General features: G+C 49.9%; 1 protein-coding gene across 8 annotated transcripts in view; it reads right to left on the bottom strand.

Moving 5' to 3' along the window:
- The window catches only part of KIDINS220 (kinase D interacting substrate 220), a 73,143-nt gene that overhangs the window by 40,870 nt on the left and 16,597 nt on the right, over positions 1-15,676 (bottom strand). For all 8 annotated transcript variants that reach the window (XM_053923710.1, XM_053923707.1, XM_024552441.3 and 5 more), the window contains 12 exons: positions 13,749-13,847; positions 13,405-13,503; positions 10,186-10,284; positions 9,177-9,354; positions 6,285-6,449; positions 5,164-5,343; positions 4,218-4,383; positions 3,564-3,715; positions 3,107-3,396; positions 1,794-1,934; positions 851-1,094; positions 600-688 (listed from right to left, as the gene is read on the bottom strand). In XM_053923710.1, the coding sequence (XP_053779685.1) occupies positions 600-688; positions 851-1,094; positions 1,794-1,934; positions 3,107-3,396; positions 3,564-3,715; positions 4,218-4,383; positions 5,164-5,343; positions 6,285-6,449; positions 9,177-9,354; positions 10,186-10,284; positions 13,405-13,503; positions 13,749-13,847 (1,902 nt within the window). The remainder of the gene's footprint in view (positions 1-599; positions 689-850; positions 1,095-1,793; positions 1,935-3,106; positions 3,397-3,563; positions 3,716-4,217; positions 4,384-5,163; positions 5,344-6,284; positions 6,450-9,176; positions 9,355-10,185; positions 10,285-13,404; positions 13,504-13,748; positions 13,848-15,676) is intronic.

Here is a 15,676-nt window from a genome sequence, read left to right as displayed (position 1 = left end):
TTATGGCTAACAAACTTAAAACAAACAAAAAAACCCAAAACCCAAACAACCCAAAAAAACAGTGCCCATGAAGGCACGGGCTGGGGCAGGAGCAACTAGAGTTCCGGGAGGAAAGCCAGGCGGCTGGGAGGGGCACACAATCACTGTGTGGGTGCAGCAGACGGTCTCCCCCCACCCCCACAAACACCCGGGGAGGAGGAAGGCCAGTGGGAAGCTAGTGCAAGGGGCCTCCCTGCCATGACCCGCCGCCTCCCCCTCACAGCGGTGGGCCAACGGCGCCCAGAGTGAATGCAGGCTCTCCTGCTGGGTGAGCACCCGAGGGGCTGTGAAACCCCCCTCAGGGACTCGGATGCCATCGGGCGGGGGCTGGAGCGACATGTGGCTGAGAACAGGCTAGGGGAAGACAGGGGCTGCTGTCAGTTCACAGCTGTTACGGCCGTAGGTTGACACTCCCCGAGAACCACTGAAGCAGAAAGGAAAATCAGTGACAATCGTCATTTGATGAGTTCAGTTCACAAACGACTATAAAGTGACATCCCCTTCACTTTATTCCAGTGACAGCGACACAAACACGTGGCTCGAAACGAACGGCATCTTACCCGCCGATTGAGGGCTGTCTTGCTGCCGAGTTTCGTCATCTCTCCGAGGCTGTTCTGTGAGACTCTTCTGTCAGCGTCCTCCTGGGCCCCTTAAACAACAGACCAGAGCGCCGTCTGTGCTGGCAGTCTGTCACACGCGACAGCGAAAGGCGAGTGAACTGCCAACAGCACTTGCCAAGGTAGAAGGTGAGTCACCACGAAAAACTACGGACCTCCTTCCACCCCAAAGCCCCGAAGAACCTGCCGCTCACCCGCGGCGTCCGAGCACGGGATGTCCCCGTTGGCGGCTGCAGTTACGAGGTACTTCCTGGCGCTGCTCAGCCCCCGGCTGTTGAGGAAGACGGGCAGGTGCACGATGTTCCGCATGTAGTCGTGCCCGTTGATGTTCGAGTCCCGGAGCACGCTGCTGAGGTTCTGGTTGATCGCCTTTATGATGATGTGCGGGTCACTTGCAAAAATGGCAATAAACGGGCCTTTTGAAAACAGAACTCGGACCTGCGGTGGAAGACAAGTATGTTCGCGACATACATTTTAAATTACCCAACGTAATAAAGTTTCTTCAAATCTGTGTTACCTTCGATGACTCTATTTTTTTAAAAACTACTTCTCATCAGAGTACTATTCTGTATTAAAACAAGTGTCACTGAGGTCTCCACCGGGCTTCTCGCCACCCGACACGCTCTCACCCCCGCGCAGCGGTGAGGCCGCCCAGGAAAACGACGAACGCTGCCCTATTTAGACACACAGGGTCCGTGTAACAGGATGGATTCACATGAGAAGTGCCCGTGAACACACACGAGGCACGGGGCACACCAGTCTCTGCCCAGGTACACACTGGTGCACGTAACACACCCGCAGAGAGCCCCTGGTACGCCCAACTTGAACAAGAACCCCACAGGTTCTGTGGGCTCCCTGCCTTCCTCTCTCACTTGAGCCCTAACCACCGGCAAGGAGCAGCCGGAGTCACGCGACGGCCTTCAGAACTCCCCCGTGCAGGTCTTCTCCCCACCCCGCCAGCAAGTTAAGTTATTTCAATCTGTTTGCGGTGATTATTTACTCTTGCTGTGCTTCAGCATGAAAATGGTTATCATTACAAAAGAAAAAGTACTATTCCGATTCCATGTGAGCTATTCAAGAAGTCACTCCCCCCAGCTGCCACGGGTGACAGTCACGGTGTCACGATGGGAGACGTACAGTGTCCAGCATCTGGAGCACTCTGTCCTGCTCGCAGGCGTCCAGCCCGTCGATGATGACCACCAGCCGTGTCTGGTTCTGAGTGAAGCTGTCGATGGTCTTCGCCATCCGGGCCATCAATTCCACCTCGCACTTCAGGACCTGGCGGAGAGGACAGACAGCCCTGAAGACACGAGGGGCTCGGCACGCTCCCTGCAGAGCCTGACGGAAGCCATCTACCGGGAAGAAAGCAATCCGAAGTCCTCACTGCCAGTCACGGTTCCCCTTAAACCGCAGTGGGTGCGTCACAAGTCCCACAGTGACCTCATGTAAACGGGAGTGTTTCGCCCTTACAATGAGCTCGGCCCTGTCACATCCTGTTTTTGTATTAAACTGGGCTGAGTGACTTCTTTCCAAGATCACGTGTTCTGAATGTCTAGAGTCTGAGATCTGAATGCAGATCTAAATGATTCAACTGCAGTTGGCTCCCTGATGGCACATGACCTTGACCAAAGGCAGGTGCTGCAGATGCTGTGCCCAGTCCCTTGGGTTCTGAAAGAACGACCCTATTTCCTGTCTCGGCGGTTCGGGCTGCTCACTCTACCCGGCTCTAGGGCAGCGGTTCCCAATGCCGTCATCTCACAGCTCTCATCAACTAATTACTGAAGCTCTGTGGCACACCACAGAATATTTATTTTTTGGCTGATGTAGCAAAAAAACAGTGTGGCTTTGGTTTACACAAAAATAATAGTAATTACCTACTCTTTTTGCTCCAAAGTGACTTTTTAAAAAATCAGGTGACTATACTTGTACATTAGGATTCCTGGTACCCAAAAACTAACCAATCAGATGCAGCCTTATTATGCAACGAGACCAGTGAGGTGCAGCTCTGTGATAGGACCTTTATGTTTGTGGTTTAAGACAGGTCTTCCCCACTGGGCGGCTGCTGTGCTGGCCGTTGTCATTTTTTATTTGACAGTCTCAGGGAAAAGAGGCCAGTGTCCCTGACTAAACAATCAGGTAGTGCATGTTTTAAAAGTTCTTGCAGCAAGCACACGAGCTGGAAATCGCCGCTCTGGAGAACCCATATTATCAGGTAGGAATTACCACCTATGAAGTAACTGATCTGCTAACTCCTTTGATATCTCATAAAAGTCTACTTTATAAAAACACGCTCTTGTTGTAACTTTCCCACTTCAGATATGCATTTCCACAGGAAAAACCTGGACTGAAACTACAAGCGAAACAGGCGAACACTCGGCACACACACGCCCTGAAGCCCGAATGCCCGCACACTCACAGCCCGGCCGCCCCCACAGCCACTGAGCGCTTACTTTCATGAACCCCTCGCTCTTCAGCTTGTGCAGCTTGGAGGCAGCACTGTGGAGGCGTTTCCTTTGTGAATTCAGGAGGGAGTCCAGCACCTGCCACCAGGTTCGACAGTTGAGCACGAAGGCCAAGCCCACGACGGACGCGATGGATATGAGGACGGCATTCACTGTCAGATGCTTCGGGTCGACCCTGAAGATGGCCAGGAGGGTGACCCCGGCAATAATGCAGCCAAGAATGAACAGGAAGATGACGAAAGACGGGAGGCAGCACGTTTTCTTCCATCTCTTCTTACCTGTGACACAACAGACGGCCTTACCGGTCACTGACCCGCAAGTACCCAGGAGACCCCATCGCCGCAGGGCCAGCACACAGCAGATCTGATGCTCACTCACGTGTGCAGCGCATCCTGAACCCCACACACACGGGGGGCGGGGGAGGAGGAGGAGGGGGAAGTCCTACCCTGCGTATCTTCAGTCTTGAACACTCGAAAGAGCCTGGTTGCCAAAAAGCCAAACTCCCTCTCACAGGCGTCCGAGAGGGTGGCGATCATCTCGGCCATGGACGTCTCCCCGCCCACACTGGACAGCCGGTTATAGTCTGTAAACAAGAACCTTGGGGAAGGAAGGGACGTTCCTCAGCCCGCTGAAGAAACCACGCAACATCCATCATTTACCCTGTGCTTCTCTATGTCTCACTGCAAGTGCCGTGTTTCAAATTCAAAGGAGGAAAGAGAAGAACTTGAAACTAGGTATCTTCCACTTCTGGTAGCTCACAGTTTTCTTTGGAAAGACAGTAACAAAGTCATGTGCAGCACACTTATGTGAAGGAATTCTCACTAAAGGCAGAGAGGAAAAAGGTCATGACAGAGTCTAGGAAGGAATCAGACATCTCGACAGCCCTTGAGATATGACTAGAAGGTGGTACCCAAGCCCTGGGTAGGTGGCTCGCAGATGGTCCCGTGCACCAAAAGGTTGCAGATTCGACCCCTGGTCGGGGCGTGTACAGGAGGGAACTGATTGATGTTTCTCTCTCTCCCTCTCTAAAATCAGTAAGTATACCCTCAGGTGAGGGTTAGAAGCAAATAAAGCTGCCCCTGTCAAAGGGCCCACTCACCTCACAGGTAAGGCCTTAGTGGTCTGCTCCGGCAGCTCGGGGGGGTTCACAAACATCAGTTTGAGGAGCAGCTCCAAATAGCCGATGTGTCTTGCCAGTGTGGTGCTGAGGACCCAGGCCCAATTCCAGCTCTCTCCTTCCCTCCGGCCACCAAAGTAGATGACAACTGAAATGCACAGTTAAGAAAACAAAAATATCCAAAACAATCATTAATCAAGCAGCCTCTCTTCTCCTAACAATCAAGTACGACTGGTAGGTTTACGTAATTTTTCACGTCCTGTGCTGTTTCCTAACTACACCTGGAAAAGCTCCTCAATTAATTAACCTCCACCAATATATAGATGGTGTATGAAAACTGGAAAGTTAACAGACTAAAATATGACATAAGAGAGACAAAGCCTTAGACAGAAACATCGCCTGCTTCAGACTCCAGCGTAAATACGTCGGACTTCATCACTCTTCACGACTGTTGGAGCGACCAGTTCCTCCAGTCCTAAGTCTGCTTCCCTCCTCACAGCTGAAGACGCCCTAAGAACAGGGATTTTACACACACACACACACACACACACTTTTTTTAATTTTGCTTTTATATAAAATAAAAATTACAATCGTGGCCAAATGTTCAAGAGCATGCCAGTGATGGCTATGAAGACCTATTTTCAAGAAAGACTTAAATATAAACCACTAACCGACATATAAAAGGGCAAGTACAATAAATTAGAGTTCCACTTCTGTATTAACAAGTGGAACACTAGTTTCTAAGGCTACCCCAGCCAGGCTGTGGGCGGTGTTCCTTTAGGCCAGCTTATAAACCAGCAAAAAGATCAACTTTCTAGCCTCACTGTGAAAAACACAGGTGTTAGGAGACAGACACAGATAACCTCCCACGTGAAACGACGAGCTGAGACTTTCCGCGTCTGTGAAAAACACAAAGGCCGAGACTCACCGAAAAAGATGTACACGAGAGCCAAGAAGCTCAGGGACACGGCAGCCCCGAGGTTCGCGTCGACCGTGAAGGCGAGCAGCAGCCCAAGCCCACCACAGAGCAGCAGCGTCAGGAACACCATCAGCCACGAGAACTGGAAAAGAGGCTCGATCTGCTGTCCTGCGAAAGTCTTCATTTCATCTGGAGAGAGACGGCGTGAGAACATCACTGCCGGTTTAAGAAGCACGACTCCTGACCCAATCTGAGCGCTCCTCATTTGAATGTGAACGGTCACTGGGCCCTCACCACATCCCTGGGTGAGACCAGCGATCTCCTGTGGCCACCGTGAGAGTCCCACTGCCGAGGGGCGCCTGCCCACCCAACCCGCTCTCCTGCTTCCTGGGAAGATGCACAAAATCCTTCTCCAGGTAATTCCATCGGCGGGGGCTTTGTTGATGCTTACTTGTTGAGGTTTGCCTTACGTAAGCAGCAAGGTACGGTCTCCGGATGGGACACCGGAAATTGTGACTTTGCTGTGTCCTCACTGCACACCCCCGCCACACTGTCTGACGCCCCACTCAGCCCTCGCCCTCCAATCACATTGGGGAATCACAGATCTTCCGGGTGGGTGTTGAGCCCAAGTGAGCCTTAAACAAATTGTTCTTTCTATGAAAGCTAGTAAAAATTTTACAGGCAGTGCTGAAACTTGGCCTTGAGGAACGAGTGAGATGTTGCCAAGCAAAAACGTGGGTGTTGGGAGGCAGGAAGGGGAGCCGTCTAGGAAGCTCCTGGTATGGGGACCAACCCAGGAAAAGCGTCTGGTCCGTCCGCAAGAGCGAGCAGCACAGAGCACGCACAGGCGGTGCGGGCAGGTGTGGCCATGCACCCTGCCAGTGCGTGAGGGCGCTGGGTGTGGGGCCAACAGCACGGGCAGGAACTGCTGCCACGGGGTTAACGGGTCATCACACAGCGGGCCTTCGTCTCAGGAAGAGAACTGAAACGAGTGAGGGGGACCGACAAGGACAGTCAAACCCCACTCCTGTCAACTTAGTGCAGCATGTAACACACGTCCCACACCAAGAACTCCACCTTCCTTCACTCACAGAACATCAAGCCAGCAGACTGCACACACGGCCCCTTACCCTCCAGCTTCTTGAGCAGGAAGGACTTCCCACTCCCCCACTGGGCGTAGAGCCCCACGCAGATGGGCGGCTGCATGGTGGGCTCGCTGAGGATGTCCGCCAGGGCGCTGCTGTACAGGTCATAGCCCAGCATGTCCCCGTCTGTCTCCGTAGGAGACAAGTGTCCTGGGAGCAAAGGGAGACGTCAGTTCTCATCCACTGTTTACTTAACTAGAGAAAAAAACTTACGTGAGTGGTCAGACCGTGTAAAAACAGGTTCAGACAGTCTTAAATACCGTGTTACGGAACTTAACGTACCTACTGACATCAGTTATAAGACACAGTCCAATTTCAGAGATGCTGAAATGCGGAACAGGGTCATTTTAGAATCAATACAATATGACCAAAGCAGAGAGCAGTCCACAGGAACAATCTTAACGCGTGTGACAGCTACATAAACCACCTACAAAAGTCCCTGAAGACCACAGCTAATCCGAGAAGAGGAGACACTCCACAGTTCCAGGCAGGAAAGTTCAATGGCTTAAAGTTATCGATTCTCCCCAAATTAACCTATCACTTTAAGGCAATTCCAATAAGAAAACCAGAGAATGTTCTGAAAAACTGAAAAGCAAAACCATGTAAGAGTACCTAAGAAAAAAATTTAAAGACTACCGAAAAGTAGTTGTCCATAAAGCTTCAATAACTAAAACATCGTAGAACTCCCACCAGATATGAACATAAATACATTCTAAATCAGTGGGAAAAGTATGAATTAGTAAGAGGTATTAAGAAGTTAGACATCCATTTAAAAAAAATAAAATTATTACTCCATACATCTCATACCTTGTATAATAAAAGTAAGTTTCTGAAACATTAAAAAATAAAATCATAAAAATACTAGGAGAAAAACTTTTTTTTTAAAGATTCTATTTATTTATTTTTAGACAGAGGGGAAAGGAGGGAGAGAAAGAGAGAGAAACATCAATGTGTGGTTGCCTCTCACAGGCCCCCTACTAGAGACCCTGGCCTACTAGAGGCATGTGCCCTGACTGGGAATTGAACCAGCGACCCTTTCATTTGCAGGCCAGCACTCAATCCACGGAGCCACACCAGCCAGGGCAGAAAAAACTTTTAAAATCTTTCCTTGGAAAAAGTCTTTCTCAACAGAATACTAAAGCCAGAACTGCAGGGAAAGACTGACAAACTAAAAAGAAATGTGTAACTTTGGGACGGGGAATAAAACACACATCACCATAAATGAAGAATAAGCCGGGGAGAGGGACGCAACGGGTATGCTAGATCCAGGATCAGTATCCGTAGCATACAAAGACACTTAAAATCCATTTTTAAAAATATTATAAACTCAAGAGAAACACGGGCCAGGGACACAGAGGAGAACGGCAACAACGCAAACAGCCAGGGACGTAGGACAGGGCCGCAGTCTCACAGTAACTGTACAGTGAGAACTGAAATGCGCGTCCCCTTACGGGTCTGGCCAGCGGGGCTGCAGAGGACTGCACTGGGCGCGTGGCCGAGGGAGAAGACAGCGCTCCAGCCATTTCGAAAAGCCTATCAAAGCTGCGAACACGTGCCGCCCTGCCAGCTCCTCTTTGGGGAGTTGATTCCAAGAAAATAACCCTAAAATAAGAGTTAGTGGATGTGTGTAAAAGATGTTCACCGCAGCACCAGCTTTTAGTAGCAAAACAAACCAGCTATTCATCAACGGAGACCTTAATGTACTGTTAAAATACTACAAATGAAAGATTATACAATTAAAATGATTCAGTTCATTATTAAAAACTTTTATAAGACAGTACGATCTGATTTTTTTAACAGTATAGATACGGTATAAAACATTTTTAGAAATGCAAAAAAACTCTGGGAGGGTCATTCAAACAATGATGAATTAGGCGATAGGGGATGGGGGAATCTGTACTACTGATACTGCATGTGTCTTCACCCTTGAAATTTAATGAGTACATGTTATTATAATTCAAGATATTTTACAAGAATCCTCTTACAGACAACATGCAGTGAGAAGCTAAAGGGGAAGGTGGCAGGGTTCTGCTACCTCCTGCTGGTTTCTTTGTTGGATACACTGGTAACATGCCTCTTTTTTAATTCAAGGAAAAACTGCTCTACTAGAGTTGCTCCAGATTTTGAAAGGCCCCACCTGAGTGCTCACATTCTCATGTGCATTCCTGTCGATCAAAAACCACCTGAGCACAGCAGTCAAGGCATTAACTGCATGTTCCAGAGGACACAGGGACAACAAACAGGGCCCCGAGGAACCGGGGATCTGGACGGGAGAAAATTCTGAAAGGAACAGGATCACAAGCCATACATAGTAAGGATTAAAAAAGATAATATAAACACAACCGCTCAAGTATCCGGCAAGGCAGAACGTGTGCCTGCCCAGGCAGAGCAGGCGGAGCGTCCTGAGGCAGCGGCAGCGACGGGAGCCGTGGGGAGAGGATGTGAACACAGAGAGCGCGCTGGTGGGGGTGGGGATGGGGATGGGGACGGGGACGGAGCAGGCCAGCCCTGCGGTGGCCAGCACCTGCAAAGGCAGAGGATGGAGGTGCCTGGGCCACGCCAGAACCCAGGGCGTGTTTGGACTAGAAACAAAGAGTCTACCTGGGAGAATGACGGAAGAGGAGTTTTAAAAAACGAGGGCTAGGTTTTTAGGTCTTGGCAGCTGATTGGTCCCTCCAAATGCACTTCACTGAGAAAGTACAACACGACGCAAAAGAGCTCAGACAGGGAGGAGTATCTGTCCCCCGAAAAATAACTTCCTCAACTTCTGTAATTTCTAGTTAAGTGACAGATGCAAAATTGCTGTTGGTCTCCAAATTTTTTCATAGGACATTCATTTTTTCAAAAGCTCAGTCAAGAACAAAGCCCAGTACTTACTGGCTCCAAATATTTGAGTTAAAATACTCTTCTGGTGGCTGCAGTCGATGTTGTAGGGGGTCTCGCCTGCTTTGTTGGGCCTGTAAAGTAACCTTCCATCTTTGGGATTTCGTAAAAGGAGTTCTGCCAGTTTCCGACTCCTCCCACGGATAGCGATGTGCAAAGGAGTGTCCCCTTTCTGTAAAACAGTGGCAGAAACCATGAACCTTCATATTTTTAAATATAGAATGTACAGAGTAACAATTGTCCTGTTTCTGTAAAATGACTGAAAATCTGAACTCATATTTTTCACGTAGAGTACATAAATAATGTGGGTTTTTATCTCAGATTTTCCCTGCAATTTCTTTCTCCCGCTCCTTACCTAGCTTTCCTTGGGAACGACTTCTCCCACAGCCCTCCGAAACGAGGGTCACTCTCCTCCCCTCCCCTGAAGTCACCCTGCAGCTCCTCCCAGCCCCAGTCTACTCCCAGCACTTATTTGCCCACAGACGCCAGCTGCCTTCCTCAGCCAGCTCCAGTCCTGGCTCACAGACTTCCCCCTTCTGTCTGGAAGCTTCACAACCCACACTGCTGCCCCGCCTAACGTGACAGAGCAGCAGAGCCTGGACGTGGGACGGAGCCCCCTTCTCCTGCTGGGCACAGTGATGCCAGTTGCTCTGGGAGTCTGTCTCCTCCAGGCCTGCTGGAGTCTTCCCTGCCGCACATCTGCAAGAAGCTCTGCCTTCACGTGTCCCTCCATCTACAGTGCTCGCCGTAGCCCCCAACTGGTTACCGCGGCACAGGTTCAATCTGAGGCAGCTTCCTTGCTAGCACGCAGAGCCCGCCCCCACCCCCTCTCAGCTCAGCACACGGGGAACCGCCAGGAAGGGGCTGCAGCCCGGGGACCCCACACAGAGGGCCCAGCAAGCGACCTCTCCCTGCACCACTGCAGTCTGACCGCTCGTCCACCAGATGCACAGGTCAGCCCACAGCCACCGTCCAGATGGTGTCTCGCACACAGGTGTCTCACCTTGTCCACGGCAGACACCTTAGCGCCTTTGTCCAGCAGCAGCTCCACCACTTCGATGCTCCTCATCTTGGTGGCCTTTATCAGCGGGGTCTCGCCGTCCTGTGGGCACACGTACGAAAGTCTGCCAGACTGAGAGCGCTACTCCCGAGTGTTCCAAGTCACAGAAACGCACACGTAGGAACTCAGTGATCTGATCTGGTTCCAGTCTATGCTGACAATGTTCCCAAGAGAGCAGAACTGTAAAGACTAACAAGACAACTGCTTTCTTTCACAACCATTCTTTCGTGTCAAAATAATCTGATGCAAATGGGAGTTCCAGCCAAGATGGAGGTGTAGGTAGAAACCCTTCGCTTCACGCACAACCAAAAGGAGGATAACAACCAATCTAAAATCAATAAACCAAAAGCGCCAGAAAATCAAACTCCATGGAACTCCAACAACCAAGGAATTAAAGAAAAAATCAACCAGAACAACCAGACCAGTAGGGTGGCGGACCCTCAGAAAAACTGCTGCCATGTGCAGCAGACTGGGGGGGTGGGGCTGAGTGGGAGGGGCTGCCTGGAAGGGAAAACAACCTCAGAGCTGACGGGGCTCCGCGGGGGTTGCTGCTGCGGGAGTTTCTCTCAGTCTCACAGGAGAGTTCATTGAAAAGTTCCCTGGAGAGGAGCAGGCAAGCCACAGCCCCCTCTCCGGCCCCTCCCCCGCAGGCAGCGCTGCGGCCCAACAGCAAGGAGGGTCATCCTGCGGGGTGACTACCTAAGGCCCCACCCCCCAGCACAACCAATCAGCTGCACCGAGACAAAGAAATAGGGCCCAAAAAAAGAACAGAGCAAAGCCTCAGAAAGACAGCTAAGCCTGGAGGAGATCACCAACCTATCTGATGGAGAATTTAAAGCCCTGGTAATCAAAATCCTCACAGATCTGATTGAGCTTGGTCGAAAAATGAAAGAACAAATGAAAGATATCCAACGTGAAATAAAGCAAAATATTCAGGGAACCAACAGTGACAGGAAGGAAACCAGGACTCAGAGCAACAATTTGGAACAAAAGGAAGAAATAAACATCCAACCGGAACAGAATGAAGAAACAAGAATCAAAAAAAAATTAAGAGAGGCTGAGGAATCTCTGGGGCAACCTGAAATTTTCCAATATCCGAATTATGGGGGTGCCAGAAGGAGAACCACAACAGCAAGAAATTGAAAACTTACTTGAATAAATAATAAAGGAAAACTTCCCTAATCTGGTGAAGGAAATAGACTTCCAGGAAGTCCAGGAAGCCCAGAGAGTCCCAAAAAAGTTGGACCCAAAGAGGAACACACCAAGGCACATCATCATTAAGTTACCCAAGATTAGAGACAAAGAGAAAATCCTAAAAGAAGCAAGGGGAAAGGAGAGCGTTACCGACAAAGGAGTGCCCATTAGGGTATCTGCTGATTTCTCAAAAGAGACCTTGCAGGCAAGAAGGGGCTGGAAAGAAGTATTTGAAGTCATGAAAGGCAAGGACCTACATCCAAGATGACTCTCTCCCCAAAGCTATCATTTAGAAAGGAAGGGCAGATAAAGTGCTTCTCAGATAAGGTCAAGATAAAGGAGTTCATCATCACGACACCATTATTATATGAAATGTTAAAGGGACTTATCTAAAAAAAAGAAGATAAAAAATATGAACAGTAAAATGACAACAAACTCACAACTATCAACAAATGAACCGAAAAGGAAAGAAAAACAATGGAAATCAAAACTAAGCAAACAACCCGAACAGGAACAGAATCAGAGAAATGGGCATCACATGGAGGGATTTCAGTAGGGAGGGGGAAAGGAGGAATGGGGGAGAAGGTACAGGGAAGAAGAAGCATAATTAGTAGGCATAAAATAGACGGGGAGAGATGAAAAAGTGGTATAGGAAATAGAGGACTCAAAGAACTTATACGTACAACCCATGAACATGAACTAAGTGGAGAAGAATGCCGGATGGTTGGGGGAGCAGGGTGGAGGGGGGATAAAGGGGGAAAAACTAGGAAAACTGTAATAGCATAATCAATAAAAAATACTTAAAAAAAACAAAAACAAGAAAACGATAGTTTAATATATATTTACACATAATGGTATGTGTTTATAATTATCTGTTACTATCATATCATATACAACAAAATTAAAGAAACTTTTTATAGTTTGCATGTAAAAACTAATAATAATAATAGTCTGATGTCGCTCAGCCAAGGATGGGATGTGACTCACTGCCTTGTTGCCACTTCTGGCCACAGGGCCCCGGCCCTCACTGCTGCCGCCACCCCCTGCCCCGGCCCCACGCCGATGCCTGAGCAGCGCCTCCAGAGATGATGCCCCTCTCACAATGGCCCCCCCAGCAACCACAGCCCAGCCATCCGGGTCCAGCCAGGCCAGCGTCTAGATTTTTCCAATGTCTATACCTGCGTCGCTTCTATTTTCCGTGCCCTTTTATAAAGGCCTGTGTGTGGCAGGGAGAACACTCTGATACAGCACTACGCTTCTGGAAAACCTCAGGAGCTCATGATTCCTTTACAAACCAAGGGAAACAAGAAGAGACCACAGTTCGGCACTGAGCTAAGAGAAACCTAGTCAGAAGCTGCAGGTGGCCCAGGAACCTTTCTGCCCGGGCACTGAGTTACGTCTCTGGTTTAGAAAGACACTTGTCCCCATCTCTAGCAGATCAAATAGCCTTGTCTCATGGGTGACTCCTTAAGTTTGTTTTCTTCATTAAGAGTTCCTGCCATTTCACTCTAAAATTCCAAATATATCGTCCCCACAGAAAACTTCGTACATAAGGCCAGGCACAATCACGGAAGTCTGCTGCAGGTTTCCATTTTCACGAGGTCTGAGAAACCAGACCACAGGGGCCGGTTTGGAAACCCGCAGCCACTCACAGCGGCCTCTGTAGAGCAAACAGGCCCTGCATCCACACCATGGGAGCATAAAGGAATGCTGGGGAAATGATCGTCCACAGCTGAGGAATAGCTGATACTCTGTTTTCTGGACATAGTTACCTAAAGTAACACATTGTACACCGCATTTCCCTGTGAATACACATTCCTGAAAGGACACAAAGTCACTCCTCAATTCAATATAGCACATTACCAGCAAAACCAGTATAAACTAATGTCAGACAAGGACGACTAAAAAGACGCGCAGGACGACCGGCCAGCACCTGGCGTGGCTGGAGGGCTGGCCGGGGGCCTGTACCTTGGTGCAGATCTCCGTGTCGGGGTTGCACTGCAGGATGTCTCTCACCATCGTCGCATTGCCTTTCTCCACAGCCCAGTACAGAGCCGTTTTATTGTCCTGTGTCATAAAGGAAAAAATCAGCAACCGCCTGCCGTGAGATACAATGTTTAAGAACTGCTACATGTAAGTATCAAAGCCCTAACAACATTCATACAGAAATCCCACAGCAACGGCAGTGACAAGTAATGATTCAGGCATTTATGGAGCACGTTAGGGTTCACAAGTCCGCCTCTGCGGGAAAGTCAGCGGACGACCTGTCAGACTCAGAGCACCACCGGCCGCGGTGCTGTGACGGCACGCACCTGCCCCCGAATGTCTATGTCGGCATACTTTTGGAGAAGCGCTCGCACAATTTCCACGTGACCACCTCTGACAGCTCCAATCAGCACAGTATCCCCACTCTGGAAAGACAAAAAACCACAGTGAATTCATGACGAGAACAAATAAACACCGGCTGGAAGTCAAGGTGAGTCATGTGTTAACATAATGGGTTTTTTCCTGAAAATTTCTTGGAAAAAAGGTATCTCTAAACAAAGAGAAAAATGTTACTTGTTGCTGCCGGAGTAAGACAGAAGACGTAACCCTCTAAAGACTCTGAAATTCCGGGACAAAGGCTCAGAAAGACAAGCCACCAGGACAGCAGGCCGTCCTCTTTGAATGTAACCTTCCATTACGAATGTAATTTAAAGAAACGACACCACGGCTGTCAACAACCCGCAAGAAGGTCTGGAAATGACGCAACACAACTCCCTTGGGACGGCACCACACCTCAGATGCCATGGTTTCTGAGGGAGGTGCTGCAAGGCCAGTGCCAGCATGGGTCTGTGGCCCCCGGACTGGGGAGAAGGCGGCCCTTGGAGCAGCTCCCACTTTCCAGCCCCCCGCACTGGAGGGCAATAGCGCAGAAGCCTGACTCAGCCCCAGAACTGGCCCCAGGGGCCCATTACCTCATAAGGACATCTCTTTGCCCTGCAATTATGTTCACCAAGCAATAATCACGATTAATTATATCTCCCCACTGCCTCACGGGAATGGCTATTTTGGTGATGGGCATTTTCCTAACTGCTCAATCACACGTCAGCTGGAGGGATGAAGGCTGGCTGGGTCCATGAGCTGTGCCCAGCTCAGTCCTGGTGGGCCCCTGAGGGTTGTGAAGGACAGTGCCATGCTGTCGCATCTTACCCGCCACGTCGGAAGCAGAAACAAGCCGAGGCAGACAAATGCTAGTGGAGGATGTTGGCACTGACATGGCCCCAGACCAGCAAATCGATGAGAGCTTACAGACACATCACTGCTCACTATATGCCACGCAATAGTCTAGGCCCAGGGACACCAGAAAGACAGGGTTTCATCTCTGGGAGAATGGACAGTCCAGAGGAGACAGGTAACACCCAGGAAACACAAACGTGAAACCAGACAAATAGTGTGGAAATAACTTAAACTACAGCAACAAGGCAGGAAGTGGCTGGGTGGCGGGGTGGACGGGGCAGCTGGAGATCTTTCTGCGGAGGTGCTGGCCGGCTGGGACGGGAGCCGGGAGCAGGAGACAGCCCCGGCATGGTCATGAAGGGCAGCGCCCCAGCAGAGCGCAGCGGGGGCGCAGGCCCCGGGGCAGCCACAAGATCAGCGTGTTCAAGAAGGTGGACATGTCCATGGGGCCATGCGCTACTGAACAGGAGTGAGGAGGAGAGTGGAAACACACGAGGACAAAGCCGGCCACACACGCCATGCGGGCCTTGCACACTAACGGTGCAACGGCTCTCCCACGTGCAAGAGGAAGCCTGGATGATTTAAATAAAGGGGTCCAGGTGAAACTCCCTGCTTTAAGGATCATTCCGAGAGCAGCGTGGAGAATAAGGCTAGAGCCAACGAGGGAACCCAGTCAAGATGCTTTTGCTCCCACAATGGGAGACGGGGGCTTGCACTCAGGTGGTGGCACTGGACATGAAGGGATGTGGACAAAGGAAGGACATTTTGGAGGCAGGACCAATGGAACCTGTTGAAGAATTAGATGTGGTAGGAAGAGAAATCAAGGCTATCACACAGGACGTGGGACCTCAGCCACAGGGTGGAGGCGGTGCCATTTACTGATGGGAAAGACTGAGGGAAAGCGGGGTTGGGAAGAAACAAACGAAACGTCTATTTTGCTGAAAGTTTAAGAAGTCCATTCAAGCCCTGGCTGGTGTGGCTCAGTGGACTGAGCGTGGGCCTGATAACCAAAGGGTCACCA

Source organism: Desmodus rotundus, chromosome 5 (genome assembly GCF_022682495.2).
Source record: "Desmodus rotundus isolate HL8 chromosome 5, HLdesRot8A.1, whole genome shotgun sequence".
Taxonomy (NCBI): domain Eukaryota; kingdom Metazoa; phylum Chordata; class Mammalia; order Chiroptera; family Phyllostomidae; genus Desmodus; species Desmodus rotundus.
This window is presented reverse-complemented; position numbering and strand designations above follow the sequence as displayed.